Raw genomic sequence first — 24,546 nt, forward strand, 5'->3', positions numbered from 1 at the left:
TCTAAGCTCAATATTTACTAGCCATCTCTGTCCTGTCACAAAATGGCAAAGTCTGATACAACATGCAGATTTGGAAACCTTTATGGTCCAGTCACTGATCTCTGCGATCTCAGTCTCGCTCGGCCCTCTCCTATATCCCCATACAGTTCTCGTCGTTGTCTTGGTAACTTGCCGGTATCATTTTCTCTTCTTTCTCTTCACCAAGGCGAAACGGGACAGGATGAAAGTATACGTTAAAATCTTGAACCCAACACAAGAGTGTGGACCACAATAGGGGTCACAGGCTGGATCCCGTGCCCGTCATAATTAGAAAGCAATATAGAAAATATAGAGTAATTTTCAATCTTACGAGAATAACTAGCCAGTTACAAGTTGGGATATAGCAAATAATGATTGAATCGCCTAACTAGTTATTTAGAACCTTTGTATGGCTTTTCAGACGAGCCCTTGGTTGAGCCTGACCCTATGTCGAGTTTTGCCTGGTGGACCGTTTCCAACACCTGGCCCAAGGGCACACATGCTTGTCTCTTCTGCTGCTAATGCCATTCAGTATCCTCTTTTGATCTCTTGGTTGGAATCGCGCAAGCTTGTAATTTCAGCTCCCTTCTTTAGTCGTCTCCAATGCTGACACTCGTGGTACTGCGGTACTCACCTTTCTACATGCCAGCGTCAAGGCTTTGAAAAGGTGAGATACAGCCTACCGGGTTAGCTCAGCCAGATTTTAACTAGAATCTATTAGAATATTCGTATAATGTCCATTGTTAACCTCGCAATACGAAGATACCCCTCTCTAACAACCCTCCGCGACATCGTTGTTCATCAAGATGGTAATTGGATCAAGCGATTCATCGAAATATGTAAAAACATTACGTGGCTATCTACGGCCGACTAGGGTGACCCAGAAGAAATCACTGTCGAGACTGCATAACCTGGAGTTCCTATTTTCTGTGAATGATACGACAATGTCTCGTTTGTATCATTGGCTCTAATAATGATGAGTATATTACGGCGATGACACGTATATCACACCAGATTCCTCAAAGCGAAGCTCGTCCGCCCATGATTCGACATGAGTGAGTATATAGGATAACACGGAACAAATATGTTGCTTGAAAGGCTGCGAACTCGTATAGAAAGGAAACCTTATACTACCAGACGGCGTACCTACCTATATAAAGCAACTACGTGATTGGTGTGATTCGGTCAGTAAGTATGCTCCATCAAGAGCAGTAGTTCTAGCATTCCCACTTGGAGAGTAGATTACCCTGAAATGCCGCCGTGTCTATGGCCTGCTTGAAAGTCTTCATGCCTTGTCAATAGACGACATACTTCCTAACTCAAACTGTCCAAAAAGCAAGACAAGTCATTTTAAATGTCTGTCGCCAAATTCCTCTTCCATACAAGCAATGGTACATCATGAATATAATAATTTGGTTGCAGTATCTTCAAAGAAATGCTCCAGAACTCCCACAAAAGCATCCAATTTGTCGCAATGAACGATGTGCTTACGATGGTTGTACTGCTTGACGCTAAAGAATAGTTAAATTAGATGCATACCGATACGTAACTGTTACTGTCCTCTCCATGTTGCAAACCAGGGGTGGAAGAAAGTACATAATCAACTTGAGACCGACGTTTAAGTTGACCAATACCCTCATTCAAAAACATGGAGACGTTTCCATGCTGCCTAGAAGAAGAAGAAAAAACGCTAAATAAAGACGCCTGGGGGATGCGCTTAGTTTCTTTAGTTAGTTTTGGTCCCTTGACCGCATTGTTAGTCCCAAGTCCATTGAAAATAAGCAGCCGGTAGAGTGTACGAGTACGGAATACACATTATCTCCACCTGATTGAACAGTATTGATAGTAAAGAGTACTGATGGGAATACCGGCCATGGACGTGCCAGGTGGCCGTACATTTTCGTAATCCTACTCAATGACATCGCTGTTTTACAAGTTACACACTTTTGAGTCCAACATGCGCATCGTTTTCACTGTTTGTCGCTTCGACTACTAACCAAACCAATGGACAGGCCGTGGTCTCCGGAGCAGTTACTCCTAGTAAAAGTACTTCTGGTACCAGAGTTGATGGCCAAGTAGTCATCCTAAATGTACTCGTAGGCGACAACTCCCTCACCCTGGTGCCGATACCTCCGCGAAAACGCGCTATAAATATGGAGAAAAGTGCCAAGTTAATAGACTAACTTGACAAACTATGGGGCGCAAACGCTCCTTGCCCTTGGAAACGTAACCAACCCCCTGAGTTGTTGCATGATGTAGGCTCTCGCCCCTTTCGCCGGCGAACTACCGCATAATGTTGCCCCTGCTACGTAACAAATCCTATTGCAGCTCATTGCCGCCCCAATGAGACCTTTAACTGTGGTAGAGATTCTCCAATACTAAGTGGGGAGTGTATCCTATTTTCTAGAGGGAATATCCCCTATAGCGCCAGTCTTAAGCTAGGAGATGTCACCGCCTAGTAGTGTAGAGGCTAGGTAGTCGCCGTGTAATCTCATAGGACAGTGATTAAAGTCTATCACCCGTAAGGCTTAGCATGAGCATCATGTTAATGTAGCGCTCCTATCATCTTGCCTTGGTAAATGATAGCCGTCTACTTTGGATCACCTATTCATTGAGCCACTTTAGTCAAATATTGCTTTCTACCTTGGACGAGAAAGCAGAGGCAAACCATCTTACTATAAAGCACGTCATGAAACAAGTTACAATATCTACATGGATCGTGGTTACTCTATCTTGACGTTATCTGGGGCCTATCACAAGGTGCACTTTCTTGGCAGATGTTTTTCTTGTCCCTTGCGGTTTATGCTATCTACGCTAACTCGTATTGCTACTTTCCAGATTTCCGTTTGTTGACTGGTGTGATGGATCAGTGCAAACTTCTTGCATGGATAATGTATAAGCAGCCTTCAATCCAAACCGCTTTCGTTTTTCCGGCTTATTTGACCCAAGACAACACTGTGGTCAATGCGGCTACTTCACCTAAAGATTGCCGATCCCCTCGAGCGCATTCTTAGTGACTTACCTCGCAAAAGTTGCTCCATTCTCTAGATTGCGTCCGTCGAGGGACTGCCTTGCGCCGCTTGGATTCGGGACACCTGCATGGTGACTAAGAAGTTTGGTGTCTTAATATTTAATTCTCCTCTAACTGGATCGAAGTCCTATTTCTGTAGTATCTAAAGAATTTCGCCTCGTTTTGGAGCTTTACCAGATCGTTTTTTGGCCAGAAAGCTCGTGGGCCAAATCTTGGTAAAGCGAATTGCAGTGGCGATAAATCCGAACTAGCAAAGTTGATCGAAGAGAAAGGGATGCCGCCGGAAGGAACATCTGATGCTCTGGACAGTGTAGTCTTTGCCTTATCACAGGTGATTTTGGAGGAGGATATTTGTCACATCCTGAGATACTCCCGGCATCGAAGTTATCCAAGCTATGAAGCACGCATGTCTAGTCGTACGCGCCTCCAGGTGAGAGATGGGGTAGTTGCTGGGAAGATCCCATGTCCGGTGCGCCACTTGAGTGATTTGCTCCAGCACTAGTGCTGGTAAGAAACACGGCCAATGTGATTAGCAAGTGCATTTTCCTGCTCTGTAATTTGATGCAAGTCCGTCAAGGTGCGACTAGGGGCAAATCCGAAACCATTTCCCAAATTTGTTGCTGATTCCGCTACTCCGAGGGGCATAGTAGCTTAGGTAGGTATCAAATATCTCCAGTAGGACGCTATAACTAGCTTGAAGAACGATTGACTACAGGCGGAAGTCGTAATTCTATCTATGCCGCAAGTAACAAGACCAGCGAATCCCTTATCCTCAGTGAGTTGTAACATTAACGAACTAGATCATAGATTGTCCAGCTTATCAAATAATGCTCATTCAATCTCTTTGGGTAAGATGAAATAGGTAGGGAAACTTCTTAATCGTAGTGATGTTGGATGAGTCCAGAAGTGCAAGTTATATGGCGAAGAATATCAACGTCTGAGTGGTCGCTAGCTTCCTAAAATATGCATAGGATGATAGTATCCTGCTTTTGACTATTAGACTAAATTTCTTGTGAAAGGACACGTCAGGTGCGAAAATTGAAGCGGCAAGCTCGACGGGGCGGACATTTTTGTAAACATGGCCGAGCAACCTGAACCGGGTATGCTTGGAACTTATGGAGACCTGTTGGTCAATGCAAAATATTCTGTAAGTACTAGATGCTGAATGTTGTAATGTGTTTAAAAGCTATGCAAAACCAACGCCAGGCGTATCAGAAACCCTATATATGAGCTTTTTGGCACTTACTTTCCCCTCTTTCAACATCCATAAACCCTCTTCAACAGACTCTAATCCGCGTGGCAGGACTTCATGTGGCTGTCCGGTCATTTTACCCTCAGCAATCCATCGACCAACGAGCCGGAAAAAAGCATACGCAAAATCTACATCTTCGCTGTATACTTCATTGCTGATTGGAGTCGCCTGTCCATGCACTGTGCCAAAGAAAGTAATGCCAATAGATATCCAGGGAGGAATATCGCTGTAGTCTAGACGGGGCAGGTAAACAGACATGCGAGCTCCTTCTGGCGCTAACACTTCTGATAGATGCCGAAAACTGTTACTGTCATTGATGGCATCAACAGCATGGAAGCATTTCTTCCCTCCAAGGGCAGCCTTCAGATCATTGACGACATTGCAGTTTCGGTAATCGACAAAGTCCGTAACTACGCCAAGCGACTCGACGTATGATCTTCCAGATCCACATACAGCAATGACTTTTTCGAAACGTCCAAACCGTGCCAATTTTAATGTAAACGCTCCAATAGAAGATCCACCTCCGTAAACGATTAGTGGAGGCTGGACTTGAGCGATCTCTGGGGATGTCGGAAACGGAATTTTGAGCCGCTGGTATAGGCCTATCGCTGCTGTGCACAAGGCAAATGGTATGGTACTGGCTTCTATATCTTACATGAGCAAAGATTCACCAACATGCACAGTTTCTTCTTGGTAACTCACCTTCAAATGAGATATTCGGCGGCAACAGAAAGCACGTATTCACAGGAGCAGTCGCATACTCCGCATAAGTGCCATTCTCCGTCTGCATAGGATGCGCCGCCGCAACCCGGTCGCCTTTCCGGAATTCGTACACATTGTTTCCCACCGCTTCAATAATTCCAGACATCTCATTGCCCTGGTTTATCTCAATGCCAGGAATGAGATGATCGGGAGCTTTCCAATCGCGTGGGTTGCTGGCGCAGAATATGACTCTTATGAGGACCTCATCTGGCCCAGGCTGTGGAATGGGGATGTCGATTATCTCGCATCGTAGAGGGTGCGCTTTGACGATGACGGATTTCATGATGGGCGAGTAGATGAAGCTGAAGGATGTGTAAAGACCGCTTGGAAAAGCGAAAAGCGACGTCTCAACAGCTTTTAAATATATTTATGCCCACCACCAAACCCTCGTGCTTTGTTGGCTGAGCTGAACTCCACGTATAATTATCTATGCATGTAGCGCGGAAGAATTAGTTCATGTGATTTAGATGCCAAAGCAACCATTGCTCCACAAAATACTCAACAAGCCGATCTACCCCATGGGCAAAGTGAGGCCAGACATTCTCTCCTACTACCCCATAAATACGCTGTGAAGCCTCGGATTGGCTATCACGAGTACGATGACGATTCATGAAGATCTGCGACTGAACATCTCTCTACCAGACTAAACACGGCTTTAACACAAACCCACCCCCGAGAAAAGACTTATAGCCGTCACTACGGAATAAATGAAAGAAGCTTCCATTTGGCCCTCCGGATACATTCCGGATAGATTCTGGAAAAAGCACCGGTCTAGCCGACTATCAAACGCATTACGATTTTATTTTACAACGTATCTAATGGTTCGGCAACATTCCAAGCATTATTTTAGGCAGAAAGGCCCAGACTAGTAACTCTACTACTTTGGCAGCTACTGGAAAAGGATTATACACTGTCTTTCAGGTAGGGCGAAAAAAGGGTACATTGTAGTTTACGTATACAATCAATACTATTTCCAACACACCCTACTTTAAATGGCATATAAATGGCAAAGATCAATCTGCAACTGAGCGTTTGGGGCCATCATCATCTGTCAAAGAAAAAGCCACGGCGGTGCTACTTGATGCGGCGAGCAATGGCTCCGAAGAAGTGGGAGTAGAGGGAGGAAGAAGAAATAAACTACACGTATATAGTGTTCGTTATCTACAACGGAAATATATAGATTGAAAACGCTGTCTCTCAATTCGGCATTTTGTAGCTATTCCGATAAGAGCCAGATTATCACACCGGCATATAGCCCCCATTACTATCTAGAATACTATGGAAGAATAATTGCTGCAGGCTCCCAAAATTGGATTCCATAGTGTCTAAATCGTCCGCTGATTCCATATACCATGATGGATAACTTAACTCTGAATCAATGTCCTCTTGGTAAAGACAATTATCGGAGAGGTTGCCTTGCGATACTTCTACAGGCTTTGCATTCAGCGGTATGTTGACTGGCTCTGCGATCTCGCCTTCTGCTGCATATGTATCAATAGAGAGCTCTGCTGGTAAACCCATACCAGAAGTGCTAGACCAGAAGTCTGCTGGGGTAGAAATTGAAGCGCTAATTTGCGGCATCAGAGATATGTTGTCATAGCTTCTTGGTTGAGTATTGTGCTGTGTAAGCTGTTCTTCCCGGTGCTGGCGTGTAGCGGTAACCATGCCGACTATAGACTCTCGTAGAGGATTCTGCGTCATCATAGCCGGGGGGATTTCGTTTAGGGTCTTGACTACGAGACTCCAAGCTCGTTCACACCCAGAGTCCCATGTCTGTGTCTGAAGATGGATAAGAACGATACCGACAGCATACCATTGTTGGAAATTGATCAGGACCCATCCCCATTGATGCGTTGAGGACTGATATTGCCATTTGCGCATGTTCTCAATGAGAGTTACCGCGGACAGAAATGATCTGGCTCTAAGATCTGTCTCGTCGGCCGATGCCGCTTTCCCAAATATATTCGTATCTCGCACAATAATGCTGAGGTGGTCCAGGAGCATGCCGAAGAAAAATTCAGTAAAGTGTTGTACAGCACACCCTGTGTCGGAGTTTCCAAAAAATTGGGTGGTTGCCCACTCTCGTGCTTCCTCTATCTTATGCAATGCGACGCATTGCGCTGCCTGCTGCTTCTCCCCAGAAGCCAACAGAGCGGACAATGAAGAGAGCACATGATTGCACATACGCCGCAGCTCACATGCCATGAGGGTAAAGCTCACATCTGTAAAGCCCTCCCGCGCAGTCGGCTCTTTAGTCATGTTGACTTCAAGATCTGCATCGTTGCAATTTGTGGGCTCCTTGGTATCCAACATGCTGTTGGATATCATAGTTTCAGGAGCATAGCATTGGCTGACACGGGCATCAAAACAGCAAATATGCCACCATAATCTTCGTCTCATCTCCGCCTCGAAAAAAGAGACGCTTGGAAAGGTAGCGCCATCGCGATGCAGCCCTACCGATATCGCGGCCCTTACCAATATACCAGACATCATCCACACAGTCCGCATGCCATACCGATGGCCTGCACTCTCGAGGTAGATTAGAGATGCCTGAGCAACGCATAGGTCGGTCGTCTTGAGGATACCGGCTTGTGATAGTGCCTTCTCTGTTCCGAGCACAAGGCTAGAGAGAACCGTTTCTTTGGCGTCATGGAACGCCTCTTGCACCTAGAGAGCTTCGTCAGCCCTGTGTTTCATGAGTATTAAATGAGTCTACTGGAACGAAGATGCATTTACGTCAGAGTTGCTCAGTGAGTTAACGGCTGCTAGAGAGATGGAGAAGATTAAGGAGCGCATCCCTGGGGATAGCTTATCAAAGCCGGCTTCGGCGAGCCGAATTACTTCAGTCATGGTTGGTACATGCAGCACCTTGATAAAAGGATCCACATTCTCAACATATACCTGCCAGATATAAGACAGGAGATGTGGCGCCGGATGAAATGCAGATTCAAGCGGATTGCTTTGACTAAAGGTGAAGGGTATTTGACCAGATTCTGCCTCGTCTGTCGAGAGACTGTCTTCAAAGGCAGTTAAATCGATGATGTCGCTGGTCTCGAATGCTTCGCGGACACTTCTTAGCTATTAATAAGACAATTAGAAAACGAGCCTACATGGATGCGGTTACGCTGCAGATGCAGAGCTTACCTCGCCATGAAGAGCAGTCCAAAAGCCGTTACTGGTATACAGCGTGCCTTCTTCGCAAACATGAAGACTTCCAAACGAACGACTCAACTTTTGTGTATTATCATGATGTGCGTCCATTGCGTGTATGTCGTGAGACGCCCGGTCTATTTGGGTTGTCGAATCTAGTTTGCTGTTCCTGGCGGGCACATTGCCTGAATTGGTATGGCGAGGTGTGGAATCTTCATCTCGTGCCTGAGCCTTCATATCGTCTACCACACTCTCTAACTGCCTCAGGCGACTGAGAAGCTCTTGCACCTGAACTTCGGACCGCTTACGCGGCCGAGGCGCCCGAGATGAAGGGACAGATGCGGTTGCCGAGTTATGCTGGCGAGTTGGCTTGCGCCCGCTAAAGGGATACAGGCATTCCACTCCCGCTTTAGAGCAGAATCCACATGGACTCTGTCTATTGCATCGGGATTTGCGTCTACGGCAATTGAAGCAGCTCCAAGAGCTCACCACAGGGCCTCGACTCTCGCTAGGGTTCCCTGAATTACTCTTCAAAGCTTGATCCGCCATTTTCTCAGCTTCGGACAATACAGGATGATAAGGGAGGTGTCTTGGTCCGAACGCAGGTCCGCATCCAGATGCGACAGACAATAAACAATCCGAAGTTTGTGTTTTTGTGAGCTTGACGCACCAATACAGTACCCGTGTAACTAGGTAGCATGGTAGGGTGCTTACGAAAGAAAAGCAGACGATGTTGAATTGAGTGACGACATAGTATAGCCAAGAGCGGAGAAACCCCGCCTCGTTGATTGGTTAGAGAGGTCGTGGTCCGAAAGATCGTGGTCCGAAGTCCGTGGTCCGAAAACATTGGACACCTCCGAAACTCACGACCTATGTGACAAAGGTAACATAAGCGCAAGAATCGCAGCCTGGTTTGCTTACCAAATATAATAAATCCATTAATAATGTCAGGGCGACTATATCAGTATGTTTTCTCAAATGATTTGGCAGAGGCTCAGACACTGATGGGAGAGGAAAGTGATATAAGATGCCGGCGTACATCGCCTTCGTCAAAAATGTACGAATAACGTTTGGAGATCATCCAACTGATTCATATAATTACTAAACGTGAAAAAAAATCTTCTGCAAAAGACAAAGACAAGCAAACACAATGCCTAATGTGGAGCCCTTTGTTCTCTACGCCTCTGCACCGTTTGCGGCCTCTGCAAACCCATGGAAGGTGGCATTTATCCTCGAAGAACTTGAACTTCCATATCGGTTCGAAAAAATCCACGAAGCGGATAAAAAGCAGCAACCATTCCTCTCATTGAATCCCAACGGCAAAGTGCCAGTGTTGAGAGACCCAAATAATAACAATATCACAATATGGGAGGTAAGCTGAGTTCATCATAAGAAAAGCTTCTATACTTTGCGCGCGGCCAACCCATCTAATATTACGGCGAGTGATTTAGTCTGGTGCAATCATCGACTATCTTATTGATGTTTATGACATCCAACATACGCTGCACTACGCTTCCGGCCCAGAAAAACACTTGACGCGCTGCTGGGAGCATTTTCAGATGAGTGGCCAAGGACCATACTTTGGGCAGATGGTTTGGTATACCACTTTCCACCACGAGACCCTCCCGTCTGTTATAGAGCGCTATGGTAATGAGATCAAGCGTTTTTTGGGAGTCATTGACGCGCATCTTGGAAGCCAGGGCACAGAATATTTGATTGGAGACCGTGTCACATACGCAGACATCATGTTTCTACCGTACTGCAAGGGCTTGGCTACTATCATTTACCCAGAACTGGATACGTCTCAGTGGAAAAATTATACTGCTTGGATTGATCGCATTTCATCAAGGCCAGCCATTGCGCGTGCCCTTAAAATCATGGACGCCGCAGTGCTGCAGCATAGAGAGTATATTGCATCGGTTGTTGCACAGAAATAGCGTTATGTGGGTAGTCAAGGAATAAATAAATTTTTTATTCACGTAATAAATCAGCTCTCATTATTATATAGTTCTTCTCCCAAAGAGCTTGCACCAGTGGTCAAATGTTTCTCTGGGCATTTTGAAAACGCGATCCTGGTCATTGCCAAGACTCAGCTGCATTTTCCACGCATGTCCAGATTCAATAGTCGCTTCAGCAATAGGTAACTTTTGAGCCAATAGCAATGATCCCTGGCGGTTAGAGTATGATTCTTCCCTATTGTGTAGCGATACGATGATGCTCGCAAACCATTGACATTCTTCCTCCATGTCGTATATACCTGGGGTCTCCTGTAAATGAATGCACGTATTCAGCCGGTCACTGTATATCATGCAGATGTAATAAATAATCAACGCATCGTAATACATATTTCCAAATGGTGGATCATTCACCGACATCCCACTTGGTTGAATATAGGTGCCGTACCAGTCTTGTAGAGATGCTCGAAGTTTCTGGGCTCGAGATATGAGCTCTGTGATTGGTTTAAGTGGTTGGTTGGGGTTATGGCAAATCACGTCAGTAAACTCTTTAAAGAGGGTGGGGATAGTGACAAAGATCGACACCATAGAGATGACCATGGTACTTCTTTCTGGTACAAGGGGATCGTCCGTGATGATTGATTGAAGCACTGCTCTCCATGCTGGGTGTTCGAGGAAGCAGGCTTCATTATTGAGTATTGCTTCTGTTGCCTACCAGAGAGTTCAGTATACGTTATCCAGATGAACGCTTTGATGGCAAAAGCAAAAGACTCACCATTGGTCCTACATGTCCCATAAAGAGACTTTTCTCAAACTCGGAGTTATAGCTGTGTGGGCCCCGCAACTTTATTATGTACGTGGCTCCCGCGGTGTGCTTTATCCAGGCATTCTCCCGACTAGGGTTGAGCAGCTACATAGGTCGAGGAAAAAGAATAAGCCATATATTTCAAGATTTGCTTGATTGGCACTTACTTCATACAGGCCTAGAATTTGCGTGGCGCAGAGCACCTCAGTTGCGATATGCTGAGAAGCAGAGTGAATCGCATCTTGTAATTTTGATAGCGCCATCGAATATTTCGAAAGAGCGAGTAGCTCCCATTGCTTGTCATCAGGCGTAAGCAAGCATCTAACGCGAGCTAGAACACAATCCGTAGCACTGCGTATTAAGACGCTTTGATCGTATTGTAAAGGGATATAACGGAAGTATGACCAATTCTTTCCTTCAAAGAAATGGGTAATGCTTTGAGGATTTTCGAGAAGCCTTTGCCCAGTATACCGACCAACTCCAACTGAAGCCAGTAGCGATAGATCCAGGAAACGTAGATTTGTTTTGGCGAGCATTATCGGATAAGCCGGACTGACAGTGTGCAAAAATGCTACATCTGCCCGCAAGCAGACATCATCATAGCTGGTTATAGCAGGAATCCTGGTCACATCAACTATTTCGGTTTGCCTCCGATCAGTCGCGCTACCACTAAAATCTTCGTCGGCTATAAAAACAGGAATTTGTCGGCTGTTAGGATGCTGGTGCTTTGGTTGTCTTTTCCGCTTCTGAGCTACTTTTTGCATAACTTCACGTCTTATTTTAGCGCGATCGAAAGGCACAGTAGAGGTTGTCGGATTTATCCAGAGAAGATTGGTAGAAGCCATTTCGGCCGAATGAAGTCCCGCCAATGTTGAATGTGTGTTGTAACAACGCAAGGATATAAGTATGCAAGTGATGGCTCTTTCAAATCGGCTTGCGCACTGCTATAGATAGGACCGTCTTGGAAAGAAATGATGTTACGAAGATATAGCTGAGATGAACTGAGCCACCATACTTGGTGGATTACATAACCTGCCGGTAAGCACTAAAGTGGGGAACTGGTTCTAGATCAACCCCCAAGAAGTGGCAAAAGACGCGGGGTTGAATTAATCTGGTGAACTTTTAGCACACTTGGATGGTACCCTACAACTACTATACGTCCCAATGCTTCTCTATAGCACATTGGCACAGAAGTAGATGGAAGATATTCTATTTAGTAAGAGATTAATATTCTGGTAAAGAGCACAATAGACTTTTAAGCTTGGGACAAAGCGAAGCTTTTGCTAATCCAGACATTACAGAACATAAACTGGTTTACACAAAAGGACAACCCTGCCTGGTCTTGTAGCCACTAAGTCTCACAAAGCACAATACCGTTCATGATGAATTGGGATGAGCAACTCGTATATTAAAGCGATATATCTGACTGCATGACTACCTTGGTAGATTGAGATGCAAATGAGTGTGTACACCGTGCATTTATTCGTATCTACCTCCTGATAATCTTTCTCACAATAAACCACGCTTGGTTATTTTATTCCACCGGAGTTAACAAGCCTGTCTTGATGTCGTACACAAATCCCAAAGATTGATCAGAAATTCGCTTTGGAACATAAGGAGATGTCTTCAGTAAATGAAGGTCATCTCGGACGCTTTGCTCAACCCTGGCTTATGTATTAGCATAGACCCTTGCGATTTTTCTTTTTTCTCGCACGGAAGACTCACTCGTCAAAAGCTCCAAACACCATATGATCGATCTCTGAATGATCCGGCAGACGGCTTTTATGAGCTTCACGGATATCTGCATCCTTGAATTGACTTCCGCCACAGTCTAACAGCGAGCATCAATCAGCATATACTTCTCACCTTAATGTTGATCAGCACGGCATACCTGTGTGATGAATCACAATGACCCTCTTCAATCCAAGAAAAACATCAAAAAGCATAATTTCTTGCAAAGCAGGGCCAACGCGCCCTGCCGGATTGCGCGAGATAAGGAATTGATCTAAGGCATTGCGCTGATTAGATTACTGTAAATGAGAAAGACTAGCTTTTGCGTACCTTCGGGCTTAGTTTGCAAGAATTGATCTGGGTTGAGGCGGAAATCGACACAAGTAACTATGCAAGTCAGTTTTTCGAATAACCCGAATAGTTATTGCAAAAAGTTTTACTTACTGACGAGAGTGGTTTCGAAGACGCGACCGAGAGCCATCTGCTCGGCGATGGTGGGGGCGGGGTTATGAGTTTCAGCGTACTTCCTGTTTCGCAGCGGTTAGCATTGGCAGCAACTTAGATATGAGATATCATCAACTTGCTTGTTGCGTTCAACAAGTGTTTCGTAAAAAGAGGGAGCCATTGTGTTGGGCTGAGTTGGGATGATTGTATTTGATATGTTGGATTGAAAGTTGACTGATGTGCTTGTAGATACAGGGCTTTTTCGGTTTTCTTTTCGGTGACTGTCGACTCCTACTTATATACTTAAAAGTGATATATAAGTTGCTCAATAGGATGAATTGATGAATTCTACTATGTGTAATCATTGACAATATTGCCTTGCATTTGACATTCACAATCTGTTCTGTATTCGTCATCTTTGATCCGTGGTGTTTTGTCTCTTCCAGGGTGCTTCTACCTTACTTGGATTAGCACTACTCTACCTAGAGCGCCTTTGACAAGATCTTAGCTGGTGCAAGCGGTTAGCTAGATTTGTAAGACTGTCTGCTAATCCGATTTGGGCAATCGCACCCTGGTCATTTTAGCACTCAATAGCTCGTGCAATCCACCTCCCGTCCCATTATGGTAATCATACCCTGGTAATTTAACCTTTCGTCTGTGTAAGCAAGAATGAAACCCGGGATTTGACAGACCAAGAGTTCCCAAATTTTGTTTTGTATGCTGCAAAATGGTAACTTAGTGACGGTTGTTCTGCATCACCACAGAGCTACTTCGCAGCCTCATGGTATTATTTCGCCACCTCTGCATTATGATTTGAAATCGAGGATTGATTTGTTATGCAGTTCAACCTCGCTACAATTATTCCGTTCACGATAAGTACTCTGTCGCTATCTAATTGACAATGGCAGAGTAATTGAGTATAATTACATTGAGTCAATTTTATATACTACTTCAAGTGGAAAATACAGAAAGCTCTCGGCAGACATCAATTGGGTCAAATGGATATGTTCACGAGAAGACTCCGGGGCAAGCATCATCCGACATTCAAGTCTCGCGTTCAGTTCATTAGGCATCTGTAACTGATACGGAAGCTGGCTATAGGTTGGCTAATCTGGGGTCAGGAAGATGTTGTCAAGGTACGCGCCGCGATCCTTGTAAAGCCTTACGTATGGCGGCACTGAATAATTCTCTTTCGGCAAAGTGAATATTAGTCTATCTGGCGCTGAGCATTGCTGTTTTCTCTATAGCATCACAGTACCACAATTGCTGTTGATGTTCAAGGAACGATCTTGCAACTGTTTAGTAAATACGACAAGCTGGTTTGGATAGGATTGAGATTCCCTCTAGGCAATGTCTGTGTCATACGTTCTATGCAAGGGCAGCCTGGACTGTGCACCTGAAGCCACGTGCTGCATGGATGGAGCTCATGTATTAGTGTAGCAGAAGATCATACGGCTTGTTCAATACAGGCTTATATTATTTGAGGCGGGCAGCGGTCTCTAAGTGGACCCACCCAATATAAAGGTCAATGCCCGTATAAAACTAGACAGTCATTCAAAATATATTCTAGTCAACGTTATACAAAAGGTCTTATCATCACTATCGTTGACAGAGTTCTTGCTGGTGCTGGTGGTGCTGGAATTTACATTGCGTGAGTAATGAGGGATTGCTTATGCGGGCCCCAATGAACGATTTTACAGGGCCTTAGTGTTTTGACTGCACTACACAGGTAACTACCGACTACGAGAATTCTCACTACGGTGTTTACTTACGCCGTTGGTTCCGTTTATCGCTTATCAGTGATGCACCAATTCTTTTGTGTAGTTTTCGCTTAATGGAGAAATCTTTTCTACGTTCAGTATTAATATTGCATTTTTCTTCTTCAATTGTATCATAGGCATGTTGTTTTGTATGCGTCTACTATGGGAGCTTCCCCTGTGTCGTAGTGTTTATCAGTCGGAGTACTTCTGAAATGAACATCGACTGGGTCGTCGTAAATGTTTGTATAATTTTGGTCCAGGGAGTATTGACCCACTATACTTGTACTTTATGCGTTCTACTATTTACATGTAATGTAGATGATGCTTTAACGCCCATAGAAATCTGGAAAATCGTCTTATCAACCATTGCACGTTATTTTGCACTGTGTCTGAGGTAGATATCGGGAGTGAAGTTTTGGTGGCAATGGTGGGACCCCGAGTCTATGTGATAGACTCTCAACGTTAATTCCCAAAGAGAACACAATATAGTACTTTCTGTATAACACAACATGGTGAAGACGAACTTGGTAAGGTAACGGAAATACTGTGCCCTAATCTAAAAGGCTTGCCTGAAAGCTGAGAAGATGATACCATACACAGCTGGAGGCCGTTAGAGTTTGTTGTACGACCACAGAGGTCTTTCTTATGGAGCATATTTAACGCCAGCGCTACATGAGGGCCTTTGAAACGGGGACTCCTAGGTAAAAGCCATTGAAACACAAATTTCGATGGCCGATGGCAGAGTATTTATAATTAATGCACCACTAAGATTAGTCGACCAGTCAAACAGTGGACCGGAAGGGAGGTGGAATCACGTATTACGAGCACGGGTATACTGCTCTCGATGTGCACTGTAAGAAGCCATACCTTGACTCTGGATACGCATCCACGAATGATCTCTTTCCCGCCCCCAGCTTGAAGCTCAAGCTACATGTACATATTTTGAAAGGGCCCTTTCCCTAGCTTTGGCGTGTGGATAAAAGTACAATTCATGTCACTGACGATATGTATTAAAAACACGATTACAATTACAGCCTTATGTCAGGCCTGAGACCCCACATCGTTATTCACTAACGAGGCAGATCTATTGCCACCAACGGTGATATCTAAGTCTGCGTCAATTAACAATGGCCTCCAATCTCTCGATTTCGACGATCAAAGGCATCAATTCCCCGCTACAATTGCGGTATCTCAACTTGCTGCGTTCAAATCGAATTCTCCTGCTGCGCAATTGAATAGATATCTCATCTATACACGCAGATGGCTCTATACACGTATATGGCCTCTAATTACTTCTCCTAGCCACCTACAGATTACAAGCCCGGCCAAATCCCTCCGTCAAAGCAACAGCAAAGAGGACTTGATACACCAGTATAAGTATATAAGCAATCCAACATTCGAAATAGCGCAAAGATTCAGGGTATGAGGTGATCATTTCATTGCTAAGCTACAGTCTGGAAATTCCGTGAGAATACATTGAGATCCGTAGTCTGTCAATGGTATTCATGTGTAATGGCTATTTAATATTAGTGATCCTACTCAATGATTTGTGATCTCATTTACTGATTAGTGATCTCAAGCCCTACAGCTATGGAGTGGGGCTTTACGCCTCTCAAATCACCATTGATACTTTGTTCTTAACAAGCAATATAAAAATAAATACCATTTGTCAACAGGTAGTCCAATTATTCGTAAAGGGGAACGGGATACAGACAAGGTTGATATGCAAGCTCGGAATAAAGAAGGATATAATGCCGAAGTAAGGGGAAAAGCTATTAAAACCGAATGATCCTGTTGTTTTACAACAAAACCTTCGAAATATTTCGGCTAAAAAGCAAAAAAAGAGCAAGAACAACTAAGTTTACCATGGATACCGAAAAGCCTGCGCCGTCTAGTCTCTTTGTTTCGAGTCCAAATTCTACAACGGACGAAGAACGCCAGATGGAAATTGAGGTATCCAAAGCTTCGCCGTCTCCTGCGATTAATACCGATGAGGAGGAGGCTCAAGATGAAAGGGCGCACGAGCAAAAGAAGTCTTTCAAATTCAAAGTCACTGTCTTTATGCTCTGCCTAACTTCAGTCTCCGTCGCCATGGACTCAGTTATCGTCGCTGCGACTTTAGCTGCCATCACATCTTCGTTAAAAGGAAATAGCTTGGAAGCCTTTTGGGTGGGAACGTCGTATTTATTAGCCCAGACGGTTAGTTTATCTACTCCTTTGGTATACAGTTCTCTCACATTACTCAGCTTAGGTTGCAGTACCTATTTATGGTACTATTTCAGATATTTTGTAAGATTTGTCGTGCATTGCCTAGGCTACCAGTATGCTAACAGAGACCTCAGCGGCCGGAAGTGGGTTATGGTCTTTGCGATCGCGATATTTCTTCTTGGAAGCATCCTTTGTGGTTGTGCTCAAAACATGAACTGGCTGGTGGCTGCGCGGGTAGTTCAAGGCCTTGGAGGAGGTGGTTGTCTGACCCTGACGACGGTCATTCTCAGCGATATCACGACGCTCCGGGAGAGGCCAAAATATCTTTCCATGGGAGCCTTTGCGTGGGCTTTAGGCACAAATATTGGGGTAGGACACGCTCTGACCTGTTGCAACTATTCACAACTTTCTGTAAAGGCTAACAGTCGATTTGATAGGTACCTGTTGGTGGAGCGATCGGACAGTATACATCTTGGCGCTGGGTCTTTTGGATAAACATCCCTATCTGCATTCCCAGTATTGCTGGTATTGTATACGCACTACATCTTGTTCGGGATAAATCTTCATTTAAATCGAAGGCCGCCCGTGTGGATTACTTAGGAATCACCCTATTTATCGCTGCCACGACACTATTACTCTACGGCATCACCACTGGAGGCACTACAAATCCATGGAATTCCGCAAGCGTTTTAGCACCTTTAGTCCTTGGCGTTTTTGGGCTTGGCATATTCCTTCTCATTGAATGGAAAGTGACAAAAACGCCAATGGTGCCCTTACGCATCTTTAATAATCGCAGCGGCAACACAGGTTTCTTTGGTTCATTCGTCCATGGCTTAGTACTATGGGCTTCTGCCTACTATATCGTCATTTTTGTCAGTTCTCAGCTATCTTTTATACAAATATGTACTAATCTACCACTTCAGTTCCTTGGCGCGAGAGGTGATCCCCTGTTCAAGTCTTCAGCAGAAACGCTCCCGGGCAGGTAAGCGGTCTTCCAACGACACCAAGTCCGGCATAATTTCACATACTAACTATACAATTTTAGTGCCCCAATTGCTCTTTCAGCTGTATTTTGCGGCATATGGGTTTCTAGGTCACTTCGATTCCAGAAAATGACCTGGTTAGCTTGGGCACTTCTTACCACCGGGACAGGGTTAGTCGCTCTCATGAAACCAAATTCGTCTGCCGGTATTTTATACGCGATTCGCATTATTCCTGCCATTGGAGGAGGTTTCTTGTTCCAATTGCCTCTATTTGCTGTACAATCCACCGCTGCCGGCCAGGATATCGGCATTGCCACGTCAATGATAGCTTTCTTTCGCAGCGTAGGCCAGGCATTTGGAGTTGCTATTGGAGGGACAGTGTTCCAAAACGAATTTGATCGCTTTTTGGCAACAGCGGTTGCGGCAGGTCGCATCCCACCAGATTTCGTGATCACGGGTGCTCAAGCTGCTGGCGCATATGAAAGAATCAACGCACTTCCTCATACCATGCATAATGTGCAAGAAACCTATCGATATATCTATGCAGATGCCTTGAGAACTGTCTGGTATGTCACTACAGGTATTGCCGGCATGGGCTTCCTGGTTGGACTTTTAGTGAGAAATGAAAACATGGACCGAGGGAATTATTCAAAGCAATCCTTTCAAGTAGAGGAGAGCAGAGAAAGTTCTTCGTGAAGGGACCTAAAGGGATCGTCGACTACAGATTCATTACTATAAACCATTTGATGGAAGGAAGATAATGGATGAAATGGATATAAGAGATGGACTTTTGGTGCAGACTCTCCTCGACGTTTCTTAGTCGGTAATTGGGAAGCCATCAATGGTCATGTCTCATAGAATCATGCAATAGAAGGCTATCATTACATATGGAGTAGCAATAGCCGCGGTCCAGTGACTGGTATAATTTACAGACAACGTTGTTGATCTTATGCGAGAGCTTCAGAAGAGGGTCTAAAGTTGGGAGCTGCGGGAATTTTAAGGGTGGGTGTTGCTAGATTTTGAGAGCTATATCATCATTCGCAATATTCAGCATCACGGGTAGTGAGCAGGTAGTTATACCACGCAAGGATGAGAATGATGTGATGCAACTCAGTATGGGGAAGGGTAAAATCGTGGGGTTTTCCGCCCCGATAATCACGACTCTACGCGCAATGCATCACAAACTATTTACGCGAAAATGCCAACTATTTTTTAGCGAACTAATATTGTTACTGACGAACTGTACAAGTCTTCACTGTGGAGGTTATGCCTTCAATTTTGTCAAAAGTGGGATCCCCGGATTGATTTGCTGCGTTTATGAGAGGCGTTGTTCAGCTGAAAGCTGATCTAACCCAATCTCCGAAGATTATATATTAGCGAGCTGGCACTAAAACATCCACATGTTTTAACATTTATGCGACGACTCGTCACTGTGCAATTGGGATTGGAGGTTTTCTTTTTTTGGTGCCTGGCGCAACCAATTAGCAATGTCCAGCGTTTCAAGGCGGCATTTTGAATTTATGCTAACCCGGAAATATCGGGACAGCAATCCAACAACATAACTTCCGGAACAGTTTCTCCAGCTCAGCTTGCATTCCTGGCCTCGCGAGAGCTAATGTAGTTCACTTACGTATAATAACGAACAATCAACCCAATCTCCACTAAAAGCTTTTTGTGAATCATATGAAGTTGCAAGCTGGAGCATCTACAGCGCAGAGTACTCAAGGAATGACAACTCAACAACCTCTATCTTCGGCAAGCGGGCTCCAGAATGGACCTGAGCTTGGTGAATCCAATGACGACGACTGGGAAACAGGTCAGCTCTCAGCGCCAGAACAACGGGTCTGCAGCCCGGGGTATAAGTGCCCAATTCGTGAGCGCTTGAAGCACTTTACTTGGGCTTGGTTTGCAGTCACCATAAGCACTGGTGTTCTCGGCCTTCTCTTCCATAACACGCCTAACCGCTTCGATGGGCTCAATGCTATTGGCAAAGTAGCATTTATTCTCGCTATTGCCATGTTTCTTGTCTCCGTCGCCGCCATTACATATCGATTCATCAAGACGCCCAAAGGATTAAGGACAAGTTTACTGCATCCAACTGAAGGCTTGTTTTTCCCGGCATTCCTATTAAGTTTGGCCATTATTCTTGCCAATTCAGCTATATACGGTATTCCGGCATCAGGTCCTTGGTTACCCGTAGCTCTGAGAGTATGCTTTTGGATCTACGCTGCTCTAGCTATCTCTTCATCTGTGATGCAATATACCATGGTCTTTAAGGGGGCCAAACTCAAGATCAAGTCAATGAGCCCCCTTTGGATTTTTCCTATTTTCCCCACATTATTAACGGGGGTCCTGGCTTCCACAATCGCGCCATCACAACCGCCTTCACAACGATTACCTATCCTTGTTGCGGGAGTTACTTACTTGGGCCTGGGATTTAGTGTTGCTTTTATCCTATATGCACTATACCTCCATCGCCTGACGCAGGAGGGATTCCCGGCGCCTCCAATGCGTCCGGGAATGTTCATTGCAGTTGGGCCGCCAGGATTCACAGCGACGGGCCTCATAGGCCTCTCTAGATCTATCCCGGACGACTATGCCTATTTCGCTAGGTTTCCTGCTGCATCGCAGATACTGAAGGTTCTTGCGCTCTGGGTGGGCATTTGGTTATGGGCTTTGGCTTTCTGGTTTTTTGCCTTCAGTTTCATTGCACTTCTAATGGGTGTAGCAAGGAAACGCATCCGCTTCTCCCTTGCTTGGTGGGCAATTGTCTTCCCTAACACAGCTTTTACAATTGCAACGTGTCTCATCGGAGAAGAGCTTGACAGTGATGGCATCAAGGGCGTAGCAAGCGCTATGACAATTTTGATCGTGATTGCATGGTTTGTAGTGCTTGCTTCTCACATACGTGCTGTAATACTTAGCAAAGTTTTATGGCCTGGCCGAGATGAAGATTTCGGACATTACACTCCTAACAAAGATAAAGCAGTTGTGAACCAATAAACATAAGCTTAGCTGTCAATAAATAAAAAATTAATCTATCTGAAACAATCCTATTCCGTGCACACCAGCATATATCATTCTGAACCACGATCAAACCCGCTACAATACATAACCCAACAGTTCCATGCTCACACATCAATAAGCTCGGCAGAAAACCTCGAATCGCAAATTCGGCTAATGCTGGCATGGTGCCAAAGATCTCTATCTAGGACGCACACTCGAAGCAAACTCTTCTGCAAAATGTCGTCAAATGATTTGCCCTCTGGTATAACTTGCATAGAAGGCATGTATGGTAGCAAGGTGCAGGCTGCTGGTGCGAGTCAAAAATTATGAGGTAATGCATAGTCGCTTTTGTGTACCAAGAGAATAATAGTCGTTGTCATTAACTGCTCTGCCCTTTCATTATCTCCCGATAACTATTTTAACTATCATACTTCGGTTTAAACTGCTTTGGCCAGGTTCTAGCTTGGATAAAGTCGACAAAGTCAAATAAGCTCTTTTTATACCGCCTTTCTTGCGTTGTTCGATCCACAGTTTGCATTCCATAATGTGGCGTAAAGTCCCCAAATTCCCAATTGTCCACAAAACTCCACGCAATCACACCGAGTACCTGCACGCCATCCTCCCAGATGCTATTCAGTATCTCACTCATAAAGCTCAAATAGTACTGGCTGCGAGGTGAATCGAAGAGCTGTTGTGCCAGTGGCAATGCGGCTTCATTCTCGATAGGGAAGCCAAATTCGGTGATGATGATTGGCGAGCGATACGTATTCCACAAGTATGACAAGTAATGGCGCAAATAGGTCGGAGTAATATAGACATATGTTTGACTGGCGTATGCAACATTCCAACCGAATTTCCCACTCCAGCTCTGCTGCACGCATTCTGGATAAAATACGTTGGATGGGGTGTTCAAACAGGGTGACTCGCTCGCTGATAGAGGTGAGACAACAGCTGATTACAGGTTGCAGGGTTAGTCTGCTGTTAAGTAATACCCTGTCACTCCTGGCTGGAGTCATGGGGAGGGAATTGAGCTCCGCAAAGCTTACTGATAGTATACGCGTCGGTTCCCCAAAAGTCTGCTGTCCCTTTTATATATCTTAGATCTTCCTTTGTAAGAGGAATGTAGTCTGCGACTCGTTCTTTATAAACAGCAGGATAATCCTTGCCGAGATAAATTGGATTGCCAAAGATTGCCAGTTGGAAGTTGTTGTAGTCATTAGCCGCCTCAACGTGAGACGCATTCAATGGATCAAGCGGTACACCAAATAGATTGCTGAATTTCATCCCAACTTTGCCTGTACCTTTGATCTGGTCGTGATAAAATTGATATAATTGGGCATGTGCCTTAAGTACTGAATCCACAGACTTTCCATTCTGGCAGTAAACAAAGGGTTCGTTAAACCTAGTGATAACAATTAGTTATCAATGGTATAACAAAAATTGGTTTCTTACGTCACCCAAAGAGGAACCTTTGAACCAGAAGCATTAGTATAAGCTGCCACTGTGAGAATTGGATTGGTATAAACGAACTCGATCGGCAAAATGCGTCATAACAATCTTTCCATAGTGCTAGAGAGTAAAGAGTAAGCATTGTAGATATTGATAACCCAGAAGTTGACTTACAACAAAAGAATCCAAGAAAGTCTCATTTTGATAAGCCCCGTTGTTATAGCCGACAGTCGGCTTTTCATATAAAGATGAGACATTTGCGCCATAAAACTGCAATGGTGTATCGAAGTGAATCAACGTAACGACTGGGAGCATCCCTTTTGCTATAACAAAATCTAGAAGATCACTGAGGTAAGAATAATTAGCCATCGCCCGTTTAAGACATGAGATCGAATAGAATATGTCAGGCCGGTTTACTTATAGTGGTCAATAGCCTGCTGGTTGACAGGGGAACCTGGAACAGCGAATGGAAGAATTCTAGTCCATGGAATCGAGAAGGAATAGTATTTTACTCCTATAGCTGCCAATCGTTCAATATCCTGCTTATATAGGTAGTAGTTCTCATTCGTCACGTAATCTGGGCTAGGGCCGTCTTTGGCGATAATATCTGCTGCAGATGGCGCTTTCCCTTCATGACTAATAGCACCTTCAATCTGGGCAGCTGAACCAGCTACTCCATATATAAAGTCATCTGGGAAATAATAACAGTCCGTTGGACCAAAATAATCTCTTGGCGGCAATATAAGTTCGGCACTTGGCACTGGTGTCGGCGAAACAGTTGTACTATAGATCCCGGTAGATGTGAAATTAGTAAGAAATGGTCGCGCATTCTCCCAAAGTGCAGTCCATGAAGCACTGCCATATCTATCATGGAAATCGGTCGCGGTCACTGTGGCGTTGGGATCCCAGCTACCCCATGTAGTTGTAGGAACAGGGGGGAGGAGACGGCGAAGAGCGGAAAATGGAGCAGCAAATGTTTCTGTGGAAGTAGGGGAGGGAATAGGAATCGCATAGCGATAAGTGTCCGACTGAGTAAATGCAAAAGTTGAAAAGGAAAATGTAGGAGAGGCAGCCCTAGTGGCAGAGCACTGCGGTCTCGCAGTCGGACCCGTCGTTAAAACATATTTCTGCTGAGCGTTCACAAGGATACTGAAGGCAGAAATCACAGACAGCAGTATTATGATGATCATGATGATGTGAGCATAATAACAAAAATGTAAAGGGACGAGTGTAATTGTAGAATGTGTCAAACAATATTTCCGTAAAGAGGGCATTGGCGCTTTAAATAATCGGATTATACTTAGCTCCATAGATTTTTTTTAAAAGTCATGATAGATCATTCATGTTGGCTGCAGGGCATATCCCTTGATCTCTACCTTGTAAAACTAGTACGAGTATATCAAGGCAAAATAGGAGATGAGTTTCATCCAATCACAAGGCCCAGAATACGCGCATTGGTTTAAAGCGTATTCGGAGCTGCGGAGTACAAAGAATCGTATTGGCTTACATCAAATTATTGAAGTTGGTCAGAGCGAAACTGACTACTATGGTAAATAACTCGTTCTTAATCCACATCTCATTGCTGAACTTGAAGTAGTGGGCAATATTCGACCTTGATTACCCCATTCCAACCCGAACGCCTCTATTTGCCTTCTACAGCTATAAGAAAAATGGCTAGCTTAAGAGCAGTAACTCCACTGGTGCCGCAGCCCAATCCGATCCAATTACTTTGCATCTGCACATTTGGAAGGATAATGCTGAATGTTCTAGGACTGGAATACGGCTACTGGGTATCTATGCGATATGCATTATTTTACTACTCTGTATTGATCTTGTCGAAGCGGCAAAATTGTTAAGCAGCAGCAGTACATACCGCATCTCGTACATTGTGGTAGCAGCCCACTATTCCTAGCCCATCCCTACCGAAATTCGCAGACCTACGGCATTGTCCCGTCATTGCCCAGTTGGCTAGGCTTTGAAAGAACTCCTAGA

At 44.7% G+C, this 24,546-nt stretch overlaps 8 protein-coding genes across 8 annotated transcripts; 3 read left to right on the forward strand and 5 right to left on the reverse strand.

Annotated features, from left to right (window-relative positions):
- Positions 1 to 4,235: 4,235 nt before the first annotated feature.
- On the reverse strand, positions 4,236 to 5,346 carry M431DRAFT_110827 (hypothetical protein; the record flags this gene model as incomplete). The annotated part of the gene is made up of 2 exons (XM_024911772.1): positions 4,236 to 4,945; positions 5,004 to 5,346. The coding sequence occupies 2 exons, from the start codon at positions 5,344 to 5,346 to the stop codon at positions 4,236 to 4,238; spliced, it is 1,053 nt and encodes a 350-aa protein (XP_024778072.1).
- Positions 5,347 to 6,251: 905 nt separating this feature from the next.
- Positions 6,252 to 8,892, reverse strand: M431DRAFT_505905 (hypothetical protein). Its single transcript, XM_024918714.1, has 3 exons — positions 8,208 to 8,892; positions 7,800 to 8,141; positions 6,252 to 7,730 (listed from the first exon to the last, which is right to left on the reverse strand). Exons 1-3 carry the CDS (start codon positions 8,760 to 8,762, stop codon positions 6,303 to 6,305), a joined length of 2,325 nt encoding a protein of 774 aa, XP_024778073.1. The 5' UTR covers positions 8,763 to 8,892; the 3' UTR covers positions 6,252 to 6,302.
- Positions 8,893 to 9,091: 199 nt separating this feature from the next.
- On the forward strand, positions 9,092 to 10,167 carry M431DRAFT_505906 (hypothetical protein). The gene is made up of 4 exons (XM_024918715.1): positions 9,092 to 9,177; positions 9,232 to 9,270; positions 9,345 to 9,585; positions 9,665 to 10,167. The coding sequence occupies exons 3-4, from the start codon at positions 9,364 to 9,366 to the stop codon at positions 10,148 to 10,150; spliced, it is 708 nt and encodes a 235-aa protein (XP_024778074.1). The 5' UTR covers positions 9,092 to 9,177; positions 9,232 to 9,270; positions 9,345 to 9,363; the 3' UTR covers positions 10,151 to 10,167.
- On the reverse strand, positions 10,166 to 11,930 carry M431DRAFT_529108 (hypothetical protein). The gene is made up of 3 exons (XM_024920757.1): positions 11,141 to 11,930; positions 10,944 to 11,078; positions 10,166 to 10,879 (listed from the first exon to the last, which is right to left on the reverse strand). Exons 1-3 carry the CDS (start codon positions 11,816 to 11,818, stop codon positions 10,214 to 10,216), a joined length of 1,479 nt encoding a protein of 492 aa, XP_024778075.1. The 5' UTR covers positions 11,819 to 11,930; the 3' UTR covers positions 10,166 to 10,213.
- A 443-nt stretch (positions 11,931 to 12,373) lies between these two features.
- Positions 12,374 to 13,329, reverse strand: M431DRAFT_529109 (hypothetical protein; the record flags this gene model as incomplete). Its single annotated transcript, XM_024920758.1, has 6 exons — positions 12,374 to 12,637; positions 12,699 to 12,804; positions 12,865 to 12,978; positions 13,035 to 13,091; positions 13,149 to 13,227; positions 13,285 to 13,329. 6 exons carry the CDS (start codon positions 13,327 to 13,329, stop codon positions 12,508 to 12,510), a joined length of 531 nt encoding a protein of 176 aa, XP_024778076.1. The 3' UTR covers positions 12,374 to 12,507.
- Positions 13,330 to 16,849: 3,520 nt separating this feature from the next.
- M431DRAFT_549110 (hypothetical protein) lies at positions 16,850 to 18,795 on the forward strand (the record flags this gene model as incomplete). Its single annotated transcript, XM_024921279.1, has 6 exons — positions 16,850 to 17,107; positions 17,160 to 17,197; positions 17,251 to 17,485; positions 17,554 to 17,988; positions 18,040 to 18,098; positions 18,162 to 18,795. The coding sequence occupies 6 exons, from the start codon at positions 16,850 to 16,852 to the stop codon at positions 18,793 to 18,795; spliced, it is 1,659 nt and encodes a 552-aa protein (XP_024778077.1).
- A 1,032-nt stretch (positions 18,796 to 19,827) lies between these two features.
- Positions 19,828 to 21,102, forward strand: M431DRAFT_110841 (hypothetical protein; the record flags this gene model as incomplete). The annotated part of the gene is made up of 1 exon (XM_024911773.1): positions 19,828 to 21,102. One exon carries the CDS (start codon positions 19,828 to 19,830, stop codon positions 21,100 to 21,102), a length of 1,275 nt encoding a protein of 424 aa, XP_024778078.1.
- A 421-nt stretch (positions 21,103 to 21,523) lies between these two features.
- M431DRAFT_492622 (glycoside hydrolase family 1 protein) lies at positions 21,524 to 23,744 on the reverse strand (the record flags this gene model as incomplete). Its single annotated transcript, XM_024917020.1, has 6 exons — positions 21,524 to 22,056; positions 22,152 to 22,507; positions 22,558 to 22,574; positions 22,636 to 22,674; positions 22,729 to 22,900; positions 22,972 to 23,744. 6 exons carry the CDS (start codon positions 23,742 to 23,744, stop codon positions 21,524 to 21,526), a joined length of 1,890 nt encoding a protein of 629 aa, XP_024778079.1.
- Positions 23,745 to 24,546: the final 802 nt, after the last annotated feature.

Source organism: Trichoderma harzianum, assembly GCF_003025095.1.
Source record: "Trichoderma harzianum CBS 226.95 unplaced genomic scaffold M431scaffold_3, whole genome shotgun sequence".
Classification (NCBI taxonomy): Eukaryota; Fungi; Ascomycota; class Sordariomycetes; order Hypocreales; family Hypocreaceae; genus Trichoderma; species Trichoderma harzianum.

Bases quoted from the DNA above. Each gene is read 5' to 3' on its own strand.
- M431DRAFT_505905 (XM_024918714.1), bottom strand. From the start codon at position 8,762: ATGGCGGATCAAGCTTTGAAGAGTAATTCAGGGAACCCTAGCGAGAGT. The intron at 8,142-8,207 runs GTAAGCTCTGCA...TCTTATTAATAG, and splicing joins GGACTGCTCTTCATGGCGAG to CTAAGAAGTGTCCGCGAAGC. The intron at 7,731-7,799 runs GTAAATGCATCT...GAAGCTCTCTAG, and splicing joins ACTCACTGAGCAACTCTGAC to GTGCAAGAGGCGTTCCATGA.
- M431DRAFT_505906 (XM_024918715.1), top strand. From the start codon at position 9,364: ATGCCTAATGTGGAGCCCTTTGTTCTCTACGCCTCTGCACCGTTTGCG. The intron at 9,586-9,664 runs GTAAGCTGAGTT...CGAGTGATTTAG, and splicing joins ACAATATCACAATATGGGAG to TCTGGTGCAATCATCGACTA.
- M431DRAFT_529108 (XM_024920757.1), bottom strand. From the start codon at position 11,818: ATGGCTTCTACCAATCTTCTCTGGATAAATCCGACAACCTCTACTGTG. The intron at 11,079-11,140 runs GTAAGTGCCAAT...CGACCTATGTAG, and splicing joins AAATTCTAGGCCTGTATGAA to CTGCTCAACCCTAGTCGGGA. The intron at 10,880-10,943 runs GTGAGTCTTTTG...ACTCTCTGGTAG, and splicing joins TGGGACATGTAGGACCAATG to GCAACAGAAGCAATACTCAA.